Source organism: Oryx dammah, unplaced genomic scaffold (assembly GCF_014754425.2).
Source record: "Oryx dammah isolate SB20612 unplaced genomic scaffold, SCBI_Odam_1.1 HiC_scaffold_5, whole genome shotgun sequence".
Classification (NCBI taxonomy): domain Eukaryota; kingdom Metazoa; phylum Chordata; class Mammalia; order Artiodactyla; family Bovidae; genus Oryx; species Oryx dammah.
In genome coordinates, this window is record NW_024070189.1 from 63,170,517 (window position 1) to 63,188,402 (window position 17,886).

General features: G+C 51.5%; 1 protein-coding gene and 1 long non-coding RNA gene across 14 annotated transcripts in view; one reads left to right on the forward strand and one right to left on the reverse strand.

Moving 5' to 3' along the window:
- Positions 1 to 831, forward strand: part of LOC120863639 (core histone macro-H2A.1) — an 81,607-nt gene extending 80,776 nt beyond the window's left edge. For 11 of the 12 annotated variants that reach the window (XR_005721042.1, XR_005721039.1, XR_005721041.1 and 8 more), the window contains one exon: positions 50 to 831. Coding sequence is in view for 6 of the 12 variants with exons in the window: in XM_040240054.1 (XP_040095988.1) it covers positions 50 to 215 (166 nt within the window). In the remaining 6 variants the exon portion in view is untranslated. The remainder of the gene's footprint in view (positions 1 to 49) is intronic. The other variant, XR_005721040.1, reaches the window with a different exon arrangement.
- Positions 1 to 17,886, reverse strand: part of LOC120863640 — a 120,341-nt gene that overhangs the window by 2,084 nt on the left and 100,371 nt on the right. The window lies entirely within an intron of this gene.

The window sequence follows — 17,886 nt, forward strand, 5'->3', positions numbered from 1 at the left end:
TGGCTGCCGTGGCCCCATAGTTGCTGAGCCCTTGTTCTCTCTCTCGCAGGAACGGTTTTCCGAAGCAGACAGCAGCTCAGCTGATCCTGAAGGCCATCTCCAGTTACTTCGTGTCCACAATGTCCTCCTCCATCAAAACGGTGTATTTTGTGCTTTTTGACAGTGAGAGTATAGGCATATACGTGCAGGAAATGGCCAAGCTGGACGCCAACTAGGCTGAGAAACTGCAGGCCAGCCCGCACCATGCCCCCGCCTCCAATTTGAAAGAAGGAAAAGAAAAAAAAAAAATCCCCTCCACTCCTAATGGAAGGCGGGAACCCTTTCATTTTTTTTTCCCCCCCGTTTTGCTCATCTAGGGAAAATAAGGTTTTGGTTTCCAGTTTAATTGTTTTGACCTTCTAAAATGTTTTTACGTTAGCACTGATAGTTGACATTACTGTTGTTAAGCACTGTTCCAGACCGTGTCTGACTTTAGTGTAACCTAGGAGATTTTATAGTTTTATTTTAATGGAATCCTGCCTGATGCAGAGCAGTGGGGAGAGCAGTGTCTTCTGCGTGGGGCAGAGTGCAGGAAGCCCTTTTGTAACCGTGTGTCGTGGTGCTTTATTGTACACCCAGTGACGTTCTTTTTACTATAATGTTCCTTTTTTCCTCCCCTCAAGAAGAAAAATCATGAATTTGCAGCAGACTTAATTTTTGTTTACTTTTTGTCTTAATGTTGGATTTGAAAAATGAAAGATTTAAAAGGCAGAACAGAATCTGTTGTCCTTAATTATATTTGCAATTTGGAATTTGTGTGAATTGATTTAGTAAAATGTTAAACTGTTCTGACTGGTGTGTTCCAAGTTACTGTGCCCTTGAGTCCTAAGTCGGTCTCTCTCATCACAGGAGTGGGGGACCCTGCGTGGGGCAGCCCACCCCGAGAAATACTACAGTGGTCACTGCACCCTGGGGTAGGGAGAGCAGCCTCAGACCCTGACAGTCTCTGAGGGCGGTTCGTATAAAGTCTCCTTTCATCCTGTGACACTGGGCAAGGGTGAGATCCTATTTCATGGATGAGAAAGCAGATGTTCCAACAGCCATGTGGGTGGCAGGTGGCAGGCTGGTCCTCCAGCCTGGATCTCTCGACTCTGAGCTCAGCTTTCTCCTGCCACCTCCTCCCTCCTGACCATTTCTCTGACTCATGGCTGGACCCAGAGCCCCTGGGCCACTTACTTGCCAGATGGAGTGACAGAAGCCTTGAGCCGTCAACCCGGGCCACGCTGGTTCCTACAGGACGGGGTCCCTGTTACTGGGAGTTTTCCAAAGGCAAGGAAGGTGCTGTCACCCAAGGCCCCCATCATGCCGTCAGCTTTGTACACGCCTTCCTACAGCTGTGGATGTTTAGGGATGATCCCTACCACACTAGAGTAGTGAAACTCTGGCTATCTCAACTTGTTAGCAAACTGCAGACATTCTGTGCTTCAGAAGGTACATTCACCTTAATCTAAATTTGCCTAAAAGGCACAAAGAAACGTGCCTGATTCTAAAGCAGACTACCCAGGAGGAAATACACAGCATACTGCATATCTTGGATGAACATAAAGGATCGTTTTTCCTTTCCAAACTGTGCCTAATGAAATAAAAATAGAATTCCTAAGCCATCACACAACCAGCCTTTTCAATGAAAAAGCAACAACAACACTTCTCACTCAAACCTGAAAGATTGTTTGGAATTTTCCTAAACATAAGGTGTTATTAAGACTTAAAAATTTTCCCCCAAGATCTTTACTGTGTCTAGATTACATATTCCTACTTATTAATTATATTTTGACAAGTTTTTTTTTAAAGACACATCTTGGGATTAACATAGACACACTACCGTATATAAAATAGATAATCAAGAAAGACCTACTATACAGCACAGGGAACTATGTTCTAATAACCTAAATGGGAAAATAATCTGAAAAAGAATAAATACATGTGTAACTGAATCATTTTGCTGTACAGCTAAAACACAACATTGCTAGTCGACTATAATCCAATATAAAATAAAAATTTTTTAATAATAAAAGAAGATGCATCTTAAAATGATATCACTCCATCAGTAATATCTGCACACATCTGCCTGGACAAACCATACTGAGTAGCCATTTGCCCAAGAGTGTTGTCCGTGCAGATGAAATCTGTGATTTAGACGCTGTGGCTTCCAGGAGCTGGTTATTTACTGTGTGTCAGGCACTGTGCAGAGGCTCTTACAGGTATCATTCATTCTGTCCTTGTGACAACCCTGAAGGGCAGGTCCTTTTGTTAGAGCCATTTTACAGCTGAGAACACAGACTGGGAGAGATTGAGCACCTGGTGATCACACTGCTAATAAGTGATAACCAGATTTAAACACAGAAATGCTGGCCACCCTGACACGGCCCAAGATGGCACACTAATCAGCAACAAAGAGAGGCCATTTGGCCTCGGTGCCATTTTCAACTCAGAGACTGAAGCACAGATGGAACAGAGGTTTAGGTAGTTTCCAGGTAAATGGCATTTCCTTCACCCTGGAAAAGGAACACCTTAAAAACCAGTCCTGTGTTTATCAGAGATTGTCCACTAGATGTCACTCAAAGGATGGGAAGCCAAGAGGAAAGAGCTGCAGGTTTCTGCTCTTCGAGTGTGCACAAAAGAATAGACTGCATTCGTCAGGATTTGTGTGAATTATTTACCATAATCACCTAAGTGTTTCTAAACTTTCGATAATCCAGAGTGTGTCATGCCCCTGAAATGTGGGCTCACTGAAGAAATTCTTTTCAGTGACACTGAGGGAAAGCATGCCAACTCCTCGCCTGGGATCCCCATCATCTCTAAACCACCCCGTCTGTTTTCAAAACTGAGATCAAAAACTGTTCTCTGATGTCGGCCTCATGTTTACAGGGAAAAAAGAAAACAGCTCATTACTTAAAAAAAAAAAATGGTATGAGTGCAAGGAACCACTTGAAACGTACACAGACCTCAAATGAAAAGACAAGTCTGCAGTTAGTAAAATTTACCAGAAGTGAGATTATTCTGGGAAGGGAGAAACCTGCAACCTCTGCAGAGGTAAGGGCTGTCCCGGCCTCCCTGGTGCTGTGAGCTATGTTGCAGGCAGGCTTGCAGTGAGCAGGGAAGGAGTCATTCACCCCACGGCCACACGACCACCATGCCTGAGACCCAGCCCGACCTCAGGACTGCAGCCGGCAATGCAGCCTGCGCCGGTGGCTGGGCAGACAACACCCCCTCCTGCTTATTTCTGAGGAGCAACCTTTGCCCTCAGCAGCTGGGCTCTGCCCCGAATAATCCAGACAATTTCATCAGAAAGCCTATGAGCTTCCTTAGATGACATCTGAGATCTAACACAGTGCCATGGCTCCAACTGGGACCATACTGACAACTACTGTGTGTGTGTGTGTGTGTGCGCGCGTGCGTGTGCATGTGGACACGTGTGTGTACTGGTCCTCTATATCCATCATTTCATCTACTTCTCATGGCAAGCCTAGGAGGTTGATCATACCCTCCCTATTTTATACATGAAAAAATTACAACACAGAGAGGTGAAGTGTATCCCCCAAGCTATCAGTGGTGGAATGGGGTTTGAACTCAGCTGTCTATGTTTATAGATAGAGTTCTTCCCGTCCCCTCTGCCCTGGGGACTGGCCCCTCCTATGGTAGGCACTCCCAAATTTTGCTCCAGTGAGACATGGCTTCTTGCCTATTCAACTGCTAGGTCCTATGCAGCTGGCCTGGGGGTATACCCAGAACCTGGATGATAGACAGAAACATGTATTTAAAACAGTCCAGTGGCTTCCCAGGTGGCACAGTGGTAAGGAATCTGCTGGCCAATGCAGGAAGATGCGAGAGACTCAGGTTCATTCCCTGGGTCAGGAAGATCCCCTTGCATGGGAAATGGCAACCCATTCCAGGATTCTTGCCTGGAGAATCCCATGGACAGAGGAGCCTGGTGGGCACTGTCCACGGGGTCGCAGAGAGTCAGACACGGCTGAGCACATAGCACACACACGCAGTGGGCTTCAAGGACTCACGGGGCGCTTACTCTGAATGAGGCTCAGGCCAGGACCTCCTGCAAGGACAGGTGAGACGCTGCCGCTGCCCGGCAGCATGGGTGACCCACAGACTTAGCCACTGTATGGGCAGGGGCTTGGCAGGGGGAGCGGCACCCATGGGCTCACAGTGCTCAGGGAGACTTTCTGGGAGCAGACAACCTACAGCCAGGCTGTGTGGGGAAGGTTGGAATCTTCTAAGCCAAGACAGCCAGGAGATAGGGACGAGTGGCAGGATGGCACACAGGCATCTCTGTCCCAGCCGGGGAAGCTCACCGTGTCCCTGGGCTGGGAAGCCCAGGTCTGTGACCTGCTCACAGCCAGGCAGCCACGCCAGCCCTAGCTCTGCCCCATCCCTGCCCCCAGAATGTGGAGCTGTCCATCCATGGGTGTGTTTACCTGGGTCAGGTGACTCTGTTTGGTTAGCCAAACAGCCCTGACAGAGAAAAGAAGGCAAGAAGGAAAGAAGAGAAATAGGAAAGGGAAGGGATGGGAACAAGAGATGCGCAGTAATTGCCCTCTCTCATTCCATCACACCCCTCAAAACCCTGAGGCCCCACTGCTGGTCTGTTGTTGAGTCTGGCCTTCCTGGAGAGCGTAGCAGCCTGGACCAGTTGATTCAGGGGGCTGGTAGCCCCCTTGTTTCCTTCTATGTCATGCAGGCTGCATCCTCAGTCACTCTGAGTGGTCCAGCTCTCATCAGAGGCCACGGTGGCTGGGGGATGGCACGGCCCATTTATTCTTTAGCAACCATGGTGTTTAATTTTCATGGCCAGGCGCCACTGACCGGTGTTATCTTGGGAGCTGGCCTTGGAGCCGCCTCGAAGCGATCCACCTGAAGGCACTGGGGGTGGGAGGAGGGTCCTGGGCCAACCCTGGCCGAGAAGAAAGGGAAACGCTCAATGGCAAAGGGTGAGGCCGCCTTTTCTTTGGCTTTTCTCCCATTTATAACCTGGCCCGTTGTGTTTGCTTCTGGGGGCCCCGATATCAAAATAATATCGCATGACCCTCCTGACAGGCAAGGCAATAAAACTGCTCATTAATCCCGGCCCCCATCACCGCCCCTCCATGCTCCTCAGCAAAGGTGTGTAAATAGACTGGCCTTTCCCTGACCCCTGAAAACCAACCCAGCCGGGCGCTTTTGTCAAACTCAGTGAAAGAATCTCAGAAACTCTCTCTCCATAGAGGGCACTTTCCCCTCACTCCCCTACTCCCACCCAAGTGACCCACCATCACACACAAACATGTTCACTCACACCCACGCTCACACGTGTACGCACACACCCTCCCATACATGTGCATGTGCTCACTCTCATTCACCTAAGGCAGGAGACTCCAGGCCCTGTGTGTCAGAGGGGGCAAAATCAAGGGACAAGCAGAGAAACATCCACCTTGAACAGAATCAGCCAGGACTCTCTGCTCTATAAGACAGCTTACTTTCCTGCTCAGCAAAGCCCTCCCTGGCCTGTTTCACCCTTTGAATGTGCTTCTTCTGCTAACACTCCCTTGAGCGTGCTTAGAAGGGGCACCACTGCTCGCTAGAGCCCGCTGGGGCCCAGCACCCACAGCAGAGGGGGCACCGTCACATGTCCTGGCGCACATGCCACAGGTAATGTCATCACTGGCGAGGGGCCACCCAAGTCCTGAGCACAGGCCTGGCATTACAAGGGAAAGGTCACTGTTTGCACTGTGGGTTTATGATGACACTTTAGGGAGGCTTTCCTGGTTGCGCAAATGGTAAAGAATCTGCTGGGACCTGGGTTTGATCCCTGGATCAAGAAGAGTCTCTGGAGAAGGGAATGACTAGCCAGTCCAGTATTCTTGCCTGGAGAATCCCATGGATGGAGGACCCTGGTGGGGTCACAAAGAGTCGGACATGACTTGAGTGACTAACATTTTCACTTTTCACTAGGGAGGGCAGAAAGCTCAGAGTCCCAGGACGACACCCTCTGAATCTTCTTGTGTCTAAATCTAGGAAACCAGAGCCACGACCCCAACACAGAAGAACGTGGCCCCAGGATGCAGGCAACCCAGGTGAGCCAGCCACATGTGCCTTGCTGGCAGGAGTCCCTTCCAGGCTGAGTTCTTGGGCAGGCGACCTTGATCCCAATGACCTGGGATGTCACATGGCCCTCAATTTCCATATACAACCTTCCCACAGATAAGCCTGGCCTCCCGGGCAAGAACCCTGGTCTCCTCCCAGCCAGGATGATGGCACAGTCCCCGCCAACCAACAGGGCTGGCCCAGGTTGGGCTCCAGGCCTGACCTTCTTGACATGTTCTCCTATGCACACCATGCCCAGGCTGGCTGGGAAACCTGATATTTCTGTACCTTGAAACGACAAAGCTTCCTAAGCTTAGGAGAATAAATTAGAGTTGAGTTCAAGGAGGCTCAGCTGCGGCCGATGGGCAAATTGATTTGCTTCCCATCTGGGAGATTAAATTCCACTGCCCCAAAATGGCAGCAGGGTAATGAGCTGTCAGTCAAACACTGCAGAGCTGGGGCTGCACGCCTAATTGAACCCTGGCAGCTCCTCATTAGGGTCCCTCAGGTCTGAGCTACGGATTCCCACCTTGAGACGGCCTCCAAGCCCCAGAAGAGAAGGCACTTACTTACTTGGTCCTGCCATACAGCTTCCATAAAGACATGCCACCTTTGGCAAAGGCTGGACCAACTTCAGGGAACTTAGACTCAGCCAAGTACTTATGACATGCTTGTCAGCAGCCACTGATGGCCTCTCTAGGATTTCATTATGAGCAGACCCTAACACCTGGAGGATGCTGACAGCATCCACTGAGGTGACACCCAGGGCGCCTCACTTCCCAGGGGCCCCTCAGCTGAACCCTCCTCTGCCTCAAGTATCCCCAGTAACCCCAGGGCTTCTCAGAGGGCAGCACCCCAAAACCACCACCACACCTCATCACTTGGCCCTTTCCATCACGCAAGACTTGCATACACACAGAGGGTTCAACCCTATCACACCTGGGGTGATGGTCGATGTCTCCATTTATAAAATGGTTAAGATATGAGACCAGCCATGGAAGTTTTAAAAGCTGTCTTCGAAGTCGATTAAGCCCTGGGAATGGAGGAAGGCTGGTCATCCTCTCCAGCTTCACCTTCCACCTCTGCGCCTCTTTATACCTGTCCTGACTCTGTGTCAGGCCAGTCATATCTTGCTTGCAAGACAGCGTGTGTCAGTTCCTTGGCCCAGAACACATGACTGCTGCCTCTGTGTAACCCTGCTTGACCTTTCAGGTCTCTTCTCTTGCCTTTCCCCCTCCTCCAGGAAGCCCTCCTGACCCTGCTGTCCAGCCGAGTGTCCTCCCGCGGTGTAGCCTGCACACCCCCAGTGACAGCACTGTACCTGCTGGACAGCTGTCCGGCACTGACAGCCATCTCCCCATCAGACAGCAAGTACCGTTCATTCACACACGTCCCCGGAGCCCTCTGGGCCAAGCACCGCACTCAGCTCTGATGTACAGCAGTGAGCAAGCAGAGAAGACCCCACCCTCCTTGAGTGCCCTGCGGCACCCTCAGTGCCTCACCCCAGGGAAGAAGAAGGGAAGAGGGACTCTCTCTCAGGGTTGCACAAATCACGGTCAAACCGAGCCTGCTGGGACTCTCAGAGGCAAGCCAGCAGTCAGAGCGCCTGACTCAGAGGGGAAGGTGCACGCGCCCACTCCTGGAGCTCTGGTTTTGGAGCAACACCCTACTGGGTCTCTGGCTCCGTGTGTGCACAGAGATGCTTCAGAGTGAAGTCCGATGTTGGCACTAGACCGGCTTACACCAGCCGGCCGGCTGCACAGCTAACGGCAGCCTGGATCTTGTGGTATCTGCTGTTTCCGCTTCCCTGGACCTTGATTTGAAAAGGGTGTGGACATGGAAACTTTCTGGCTAGATGCTAAATCCACAGTATCAATAGACAGGGACAGCAGCGGGAAATGTGAGGCTGAGGCCACACCCTTCACAGGCAAGGGTATTAACCCCAGGGCAGGTGTCCTGGAGGGGCCATGGGCAGCATTTCCTGATGACCCCGACATACAAGCCTGAGTCAGGAAGCATCTCACAGCCCCAGCCCTGGGACAGGACAACAGGCTGCAGCTCAGTCCAAGGCCTGGATCCTGGTCCCGTCAGGCTCCACACCAGCAGAGAGAGGCTGTGATCACAAGCTCACGGCTCTTGTTGGCCCTGGTGAGTCTCCAAATGCCCTGGACAGGACGTGGGTCCGACCCTGCACTGCTCAGACCACCAGGGCGCAGGGCAGGATCACCTGAGGCCAACTGCTTAAGACCCTGTCTGCCCTCTCCACGCCTGGGGGAAACCACACCAACACGACAACCAGGGATGCGGTCACGCACGGAGAAGCGGCAGCAGTGTGAATGCCAGGAACACCAAGGAGCCTGCATGCGTCCTCGTCAGGCCTTCCTAATGACCCTGACAATGAACAAGCCTATCCCCACACTCGAGGTGAGGAAACGTGCATCAGGGAGGTACAGTGACTTGGCCAGAGCACACAGCAGGAACCTGGCTGAACAGGATTCAAAACCAGGAATAAGTCCCTCTCAAGTCAACTCTTGCTCATTCTAGAATGCCCCACAATGGCCTCATAAGGTCCTTTATCCCATTTCACAGATGAGGAAAACCGAGGAGGGGGGGATCAGCTCCTTCCACGAGGCCATAGAGCCAGGGAGAGGCTGGCCTTGGGCGTCCTCCTGGGCAGAGAGCAGGGGCCCCCGCGAAGCCTACACTGACACACGAAGCAGCACCGACTCTGCTCCTCTGCAGGCCGGGGACCTGGCCGGGGCCTTCCAGTAATTAGTGGGCTCTTGTTAAGACCCAGTCGCGCCGTGCCTGGGCCAGGACTTGTTTTTGTTCCCAGGCGAGGCCCTCGCAGGAAGGCCAGGCGCACGTGCGCAGCCCCATAAATCCAGCCGGCGTCGCTCATTACAACGTTCCGCTTCACGACTCTGCCGCCCCAGCCGCTCGGGCTTCGTGGCCGCCGGGCCTCCCTGCAGCCCAGCTCGGCTGCCCCGCGCCGCCCGCGGCCTCAGACATGAGCTCATTCAGCGCGCGGCGTGTGAGGAAGTGGCCGGGCGGCGCTCTCGGCAGCGAGGGGACAATGTGCCCATTAAGGCTGTCAGCTGTCAGCCCCCCACCCCCCCAAACCCCGCGCCCCCTGGAGGCAGGACCACCCCACTCTGGGCGCCGCCCACCCGCCAGTGCATGGGGATGCGCCCTGGGGTGGGGCCTGTCCACTCAGGGGCTGAGGGTGGCCGCAGGAAGTGGAGGCAGGGTTGCCGGGGGAAAGGGGAGGAGGGCCTGGGAGAAGTGGGCTCAGAGACCTAGCCTCTGATTTCCATCCTGCCGCCAGCGACTGTCCACCTCCCTGTGGGATCTTGGGCAGGTCCGCTGACCCTCTGAGCCTGCATCCCCACAGCTGTCGATGGGAAACCATGCCTTGACTGGCCAGGAAAGCTCCACTCTGCAGCCTGAGACCTGAGCCTCTGTACTTTGGTATCCTCAGTCAGCACAAAACCTGGCTCGTCCTTTATCTCTGTGGTCTGAGGAACTGCTGGGGGTGAAACCCTGACAAGTCACCCTGCCTCTTCCAGGGGTGGTCTCATCCGTTAAAATGGAGTTGGCAGCCCAGTGTCAGGGACAGATGCTCCATCAAAATCAGCTACTTCTTTCTATTGCTCTCGTTCCCATAAAGGTCAGAAGCCTCGTGGCTGTCATAGCTTAGAATCCAAACTCTGGCTAGGGTTGGCGTTTGACAGTAGCCAGCTCATCTCCATGCGGCCAGCTTCAAGGGAATGTGGCCACGTGGTTATCAATGCCATGGTCAATTCTAACCCAGCATTGTGTATGGCTGAGGGGCTGGAGTCACTGGCAAGCCCTTCCGCATCTTGTGTTACCACAGCACAGAGAGGAGCTGGGCAATGCCCAGTTTGGGGGGGAACCTTCTAGAACTGTGCCATCTAATGTAGCTGTGCCATTAGCTACATGTGGTTATTTAAAAATTCATTAAAACACAATAAAATTAAGAATTCAGCTCCTCGTTTTCACTGGTCACCTTGTAAGTACTCAGCAGCCACTGCATCGGGCAGCTCTGTTCTAGAACATCAGTGCAACAGAGCCCTTCCGAGCAACACCCCAAGCTTTTCATACCATTTAGTGTATGGAGCGACAACCGTGGCTGAGGCATTTCCACTGGCAAATGTTTCTATGCTGCCAATAAGGACAGAGGCGGGGACTGATAATTGCACTGGTGAAACAGTAAAATCCACGCACTGCTGCGTGCCTCATACCTGTATGCCGTTTAACCCCCACCTTCCAAATACGCTCCAGTTAGTGACATAGCTCCACTTCACTCAAGACAAATGGACTTAAGAGCTCAATCAAGCAAGGCAGAGGGGCACAACCAGCTCCAACTGCACAGCCAGCCTCCCCTCAGGTGTGGATTTCCGTCTGACCCTCTGTGCTTTGACTAGATTTGCACCCAGAGGAATGCCTGCTCTTTCCCCAAAGTGCCAGTTCCCTTCTGGCCTTTCACGTAGCTCTGAATGTTTCTTCCTCTCAGGAAACCTCAGCCTTATCTGCAAAGACCCCTCCTGGCCAGGGGGCTGCCACAGCCCATCAGGCCCCCGTGTTCCTAGAGGGACCAGCTCAGTGGACCCACCCACGGCCAGGGACCATGGGGGCAGACTATGGATGAAGCCCCTAGCTGTGCTGCCAGCCCCTGCAGGGAGTGCGGCCCTCTGCAGGGTCAGGTCAGCGGGGTGCAAAGGGGCAGCAGGTGTCAGGTGGACATGCCACTGTATATACCTGTGAGCAGGAGGCGCTCCTGCCCCAAGCCCTAGCTGTGGCCCATGCCGAGGCGCAGGGGGAAGGACGGGGCAATGGTGGCTGGGCCCTTGGCATGAGCCCCAGAGCCTTCGTTCACTTGTCTATAAGTCACTAAGCAATTGCCAGGCGTTGGGCTCAGGCAGCCCCTGAGTCGGGACCCCTCTGCCTGCTGTCATGTGTCCACCACAGCCATGCTGGCTAAACCAGGGCTTTTAGGCTTCGAGCTGAGGGGATCACACCCCCATGCTGGAGGCAGAGGGATGGACCGTGCCCTCCCCAGGGCCCAAGCCTACGTGTGTCTTGCTGAAGCCCTAGGACTCCGGTTTAAGAGCCTTTTTATAGACTTCTATAAAGGAGAAAGTGAACTTTTAACATGTTTGCACTCCACTAAGTCAATACGCATAAAAGGGACAACAGCTGAGCTTCCTCTGCCCAGATGCGGTCCAGCAGGGCTGGAGGGCAGCGTGGGTACCACCCGGCTGCCGCGGGCATCTGTAGCTGTTTCCCCTCACCTCTGGGCCTGCAGCAGGGCGCCCACTTAGCATGCCACTGTCCACCAGACCACGGGTGGCACTAATGAAGCCGGAAAGCCCTCCCTGGCTGGGCTAATGGGTGGCTCCTGCCCTCACTCAGCCGAGACGGCCCCCCAGACACACGGTTTTCATGGGAAGATTTAAAGGAGGGGAAATGCGGAAGCTGTAAAGTTTTACTAGGAATTCTCAACCATCCTCCCTTGGCCCCGACACTCATGCTGCCCTTCATTTTTAAGAGAGCTTCCTTTCTGCTTTGAACTTACCCCTTAAATCTAAGCACCTCTGTGCCCGCCTCCAGGATCTGGGATCTGGACTCAAGCTCCAGTGATGCTCGCCCAGGGGGAAGAGGATGAGACAGCTCGGGCATCCCAGAGGGCCTTCTCTTGCCCAGCCTCACCCTGGAACAATCCCCAAGGGCGCCGTCTGCCTACCATCACACCAAGGTCACGGAAGCCACGGTTTCATGCCTGTGATAGGACGTGTCTCGGGTCAGGTTTGCAGACATGCACACAGCTCTTTCTCTGTTCACTCATCTGCATGAGCACCTACTAAGTACAAGGCCTCCTGGGCACTTGCTGAGCATGAACTCAGTGGTCAAGAATGCAGACATTTGAGTCGATTTCTGGGATCAAGTTCCAGCTTTGCCACTTATAAGCTGTAACCTTGGATAAGTCACTTAGCTTCTTTGAGTTTATAATCTGTCTCATCTAAGATAGAAAGAGTGATGTCCCCAGCACACGCACACCCACCATGAGTCTGCTGTGACTATTATGCCCCAGTGCAAGCTTCCCACCTGGGCTTCCCAGGTGGCGCTAGTGGTAAAGAACCCGTCTGCCAGTGTAGGAGATATAAGAGATGTGGGTTGAATCCCTGGGTCGAGAAGATTCCCTGGGGTAGGAAATGGCAACTGGCTCCACTATTCTTGCCTGGAAGATCCCATGGACAGAGAAACCTGGCGGGCTACAGTCCATGGGGTCACAAAGAGTCAGACACCACTGAGCACACCACACTGCAGGCACTCCATCAGTGGTAGCTGCAAGCCTAACAGCTCCATGAGGGAGACCCCGGTCTCCCCTTCCGGAGAACAAGGGGAGTGAGAAGCTCACATGGGAGAAAGAGACAGAACTGGGTTTAAATCTCAGTTCTTTCACACTCCAAAGGCCATAAGCATGAACTCTTTAGAACAGAACACTCCAGGCTGGAAAGCCAAGCAGGCCCTTTCCTCAGTAAGAAACACTTGGTGTCAAGAAACTTAGCTGGAATTTTGTAATCAGCAACTCTCCAAAGGAATCATTTTCATTTGAGTGGGCGATGGTGGGGGGGGGGGGGGGGGGCGGGTAGTGGTTTTATTATAACGCTTTCAGGGCTCAGGGAGTTGGTCTAGTGTGTGGGGACAGATTACTTACCTGCTGTAGAAAATCAAACTTTCTCTGTGGGCTCAAACTCCAGAGTTAACTAACCGTGGCTCCAAGAGCCCAGGCCCTGCAGCCAGCAGTGGAGGCCAGGCCAACAGAAGTCCTCTGGCAGTGCCCTCAGGAAGGGGTGGGGTGGGGAGGGATTGCAGGTAGGAATCCAGCTGCCTGGCATTCCTCTCAAAGATCTGACATCTCTCTGCCACATCCTAGTCTGGAAGCACCTGGAAAATTGACTATCTCTTTGCAAATTCTGACAACTATCTGCTAACCACCTTTAGGGAATTCTTAGTTTCTAGGAGAATTTCTTGAAATCATTCATGAAATATTTTCTCCTTGTTTCTGAATGAAGCAAGAGCTCCTCACTGTAAAGTCATGTGAAACACAGGCCTGTGGCAATACTCAGGCTTAGAATCAACTGGTAGTATGAGGTAGAAGTCAGTGGCTGGATGCATGGGGAACCACCTGGGTAGCAGGTGGGGAAACTGAGGCCCCAGTGCAGAGAAACCACTCAAGACCCAGTTACCAGCCTCGTGTCAGTTCTGGGGAGGTAAGTGCCACTGTCTTCGTCCATCTGCCTTTCTCCTTTCTGTCTTTGCCTCACTCTCCTTTATAACAGCCTTGAAATGCCCAAATCCCAAGGTTAATTGTCTGTGCTAAATTTTTCTTTAGATAAAGAGCTGATTTGTTTTTTCAAGTTTCTAAAATGTCAAGGAATATGTGGATCAATCAGGTTCTGGGAGGAGGCCCCCTAGGAGCAAAGGCTGGCCTAGTCATGGAAGATTCCTAAGGCCTTAGAAAAAAGCACAACACCAAAGCTGATGCACCCCACTCCCACCCCCTGCCCATCACCACAGCCTGCCAGTTCCTCTAACAAAGCCATCTGCCAATTGCATGCCATCTTCCTTAACCAATGGGGAAGGTGTTGTTTAGGGCTTGCTCTCTGAGTACACCAAAGCCAAAGGCGTTTCTGATAAAAACTCACAGATTCCACTCCTGTGCTGGCTTTCTCTAAAGGCCAGAGAGTGGAGTGAGTTGTCCTGTCTTCCCTGAGAGCACATGGAACCCATTTTTGGCTGGCACTCAGCCTTCTGGGAGCTCTGCCCTCTGGAACACTGATATAAAGCCAGAAATTGTTGACAAAGTGCAGCCAAATGGAGAGAAACTGCTGTCACAAAGCTCACAGTTTTGACTTGGTAGGGAAAGGGGGCTCCATTCCCCATCAGTGAGGCCTGATCTTCCCTCAGGGACCTGCTATCTTTTGTTTGCTCCTGATCGGCTGTTGGACGCAACTCTGAAAGAAACGAACACCGAGAAGATAGAAGACGCGCCAGCAGAGTGTTGGGTCGTGGCAAGGAAAGAAGTGGAAACAAGTACAGCCAGCAGTGCCCAGGGCTTCAGGGAGAGGCTCTGGGACGGATCCAGAAAGGCCCCGTGCTCATCATCTCGTTCAGCCCCTCAGGTCTTAGTGTCTGGAGCTGTTCCCCATTGCTACTGTAACAAATTATCTCGAACTTGGTGGCTTAAAACAACACATGCTATCCTATGGTTCTGGAGGTCAGAAGTCCACAATGGGTCTCATTATATGAAAAATAAAAGTGTCACCGGCTGTGTTTCTTCTGGGGGCAGCGGGGAAGTCGAAAGGAGAACCTACTTCCTTGCCCTTTCCAGTGTCAAGAGGCCGCCTGCAGTCTTTGGCTTGTGCTTCATCTGCCGTCTGCAAAGCTGGCCATGTAGCACTTTCCAATTCCTCTCTGCCTCTCTCTGACCTGTTTCTGTCATCTCACCCCTTCTGACTCTGACACTCCTGCCTTCCTCGCTTACTTATAAGGGCCCTTATGATTACATTGGACCCAACCATGTAACTTCATCTCCAAATCCTGAACTTAATTACATCTGCAGAGTGTCTGTGCCATGTAAAGGTGACTAGGATTGAGCACCTTTGGGTGGGAGGGGGTGTGGTATTCCATCTACGAGAGTCTATCCTCATAGATCTCAGGGGCATAAGTGGCCCACACACCCCCAGGAAGAGGGAAAGATGGGCTTGCCATCAAGAAAGTGTTGGTGGAATCATGTGTGTCATACAAGGAAGGAAATCCAGTAGATGAAACATAGCTTTCCCTGCAAAGTGCTTTCTCCCAGCATCACCCGATAAATGTGACTCTGAGGGCCCAGGGGCACAAGGCCCCTCTCCTGGGCCAGGGCTGGCTCCAGGGTCAGGCATGCCCTTAGCCCTACTGAGAAATAGAACCCAGGCCCTCCACTACTTAACCCAAACCTTTCCCCATCAGGCTGCTGCACCCCCACTCAAATCTTTCATGCTGCCACCTAACAAAGCTCCAAGCGTGGACTCCAGCCACTTGGTTTTGGACCAGTTTTTGACTCTGTGAAGCCCATGCCAGGGGGTGATGTAGGGGATGCAGAGCCACAGAGGGCTGGAGGAGCAGGCTCTGAGCAGCCACACACTGCAGCTCCCATGGCATACACACAGCGAGCAGGCTGAGAACGGGCTCTGGAGTCCATGAGCCCAGGATGAATGCCCACCTCTGCAGCTGGCTGAGCCTGCAGGTCCTGACCCGACCCCAGTCCCAGGCACAGTGCAGCCTAATGGGTAAGTATCTACCCTCCTCCAAACGTCAGTCATGGTGGCTTTCTCTTAATTCTCTGAGGTCCTGGTATGCCTGCTCCTTCTCCAGATTCTCATCCCTGGCAGCCCAGGCTCCTCTGCAGCTTTCTTCCAGGAAAGGCCCTTGTCTCCTGGCCTCCCGGAGGCAGGCAGGGTAGACCGGCTGCCTCTGAGTGAGGAGCAGGAGAAGGCTGGCTCACCCGCCAGGCTCGCTGGAGAAGCTAACAGGAAGGCTCTCCTCCTTCAACCACTTGCTCATCCCACTTGGCCTTTCAGATGTCCTCCTCCCAGAGTGAGGGGCGTCACTGCACCAGTGCTGGCGGCTGGCGACTCACTTTCTACATTGGTGCTCTGAATTATTGGGCTTTATGGTCTGAGCTTTCATCTGGATGCTCAGACCAGAGCCAACGGAAGTCAGCACCACGGACTCCAGGATTCCTTAATACCGACCACGATGACACCAACGACAGGGAGCGCTGACTGACTGCTTAGCACGTATCAGGCCTCGTGCAAAAGGCAGCAGCAACGACACAGAGGAGGGCACTGCTGTTACTCTCACTCGCAAGGTGGGGGGACAGTGAGCCTTTGAGAAGTCAAGCAACTTGCCCAAGGTCACACAGGCAAGCGACGGACCACAATCTGAACCCAGGGTCCATCTTCTCTTCTTTTGAAAAATTGGGGTATGGTTGCTTTATAATGTTGTACACCAAAGTGAATTAGCTATATGCATACATACATCCGTTCTCTTCTTTTCCTCTGTTTCCTTGCATTGATCGCTGAGGAAGGCTTTCTTATCTCTCCTTGCTGTTCTTTGGAACTCTGCATTCAGATGCTTATATCTTTCCTTTTCTCCTTGGCTTTTTGTTTCTTTTCTTTTCTATTTGTAAGGCCTCCTCAGACAGCCATTTTGCTTTTTTGCATTTCTTTTCCATGGGGATGGTCTTGATCCCTGTCTCCTGTACAATGTCATGAACCTCTGTCCATAGTTCATCAGGCACTCTATCTTTCAGATCTAGTCCCTTAAATCTGTTTCTCACTTCCACTGTATAATCGTAAGGGATTTGATTTAGGTCATACCTGAATGGTCCAGTGGTTTTCCCTACTTTCTTCCATTTAAGTCTGAATTTGGCAATAAGGAGTTCATGATCTGAGTCACAGTCAGCTCCTGGTCTTGTTTTTGTTGACTGTATAGAGCTTCTCCATTTTTGGCTGCAAAGAATATAATCAATCTGATTTCAGTGTTGACCATCTGGTGATGTCCATGTGTAGAGTCTTCTCTTGTGTTGTTCAAAGAGGGTGTTTGCTATGATCAGTGCGTTCTCTTGGCAAAACTCTATTAGCCTTTGCCCTGCTTCATTCTGTACTCCAAGGCCAAATTTGCTTGTTATTCCAGGTGTTTCTTAACTTCCTACTTTTGCATTCCAGTCCCCTATAATGAAAAGGATATCTTTTTTGGGTGTTAGTTCTAAAAGGTCTTGTACGTCTTCATAGAACCGTTCAACTTCAGCTTCTTCAGCGTTACTCGTTGGGGCATAGACTTGGATTACTGTGATATTGAATGGTTTGCCTTGGAAATGAACAGAGATCATTCTGTCATTTTTGAGATTGCATCCAAGTACTGCATTTTGGACTCTTTTGTTGACCATGATGGCTACTCCATTTCTTCTGAGGGATTCCTGCCCATAGTGGTAGATATAATGGTCACCTGAGTTAAATTCACCCATTCCAGTCCATTTTAGTTCACTGATTCCTAGAATGTTGATATTCACTCTTGCCATCTCCTGTTTGACCACTTCCAATTTACCTTGATTCATGGACTTGACATTCCAGGTTCCTATGCAATATTGCTCTTTACAGCATCGGACCTTGCTTCTATCACCAGTCACACCCACAAGTGGGTATTGTTTTTGCTTTGGCTCCATCCCTTCATTCTTTCTGAAGTTATTTCTCCACTGATCTTCAAGAAAATTAGAGATACCAAGGGAACATTTCATGCAAAGATGGGCTCGATAAAGGACAGAAATGGTACGGACCTAACAGAAGCAGAAGATATTAAGAAGAGGTGACAAGAATACACAGAAGAACTGTACAAAAAAGATCTTCACGACCAAGATAATCGTGACGGTGTGATCACTCACCTAGAGCCAGATATCCTGGAATGTGAACTCAAGTGGGCCTTAGAAAGCATCACTATGAACAAAGTTAGTGGAGGTGATGGAATTCTAGTTGAGCTATTTCAAATCCTGAAAGATGATGCTGTGAAAGTGCTGCACTCAATATACCAGCACATTTGGAAAACTCAGCAGTGGCCACAGGACTGGAAAATGTCAGTTATCATTCCAATCCCAAAGAAAGGCAATGCCAAAGAATGCTCAAACTACTGCACAATTGCACTCAT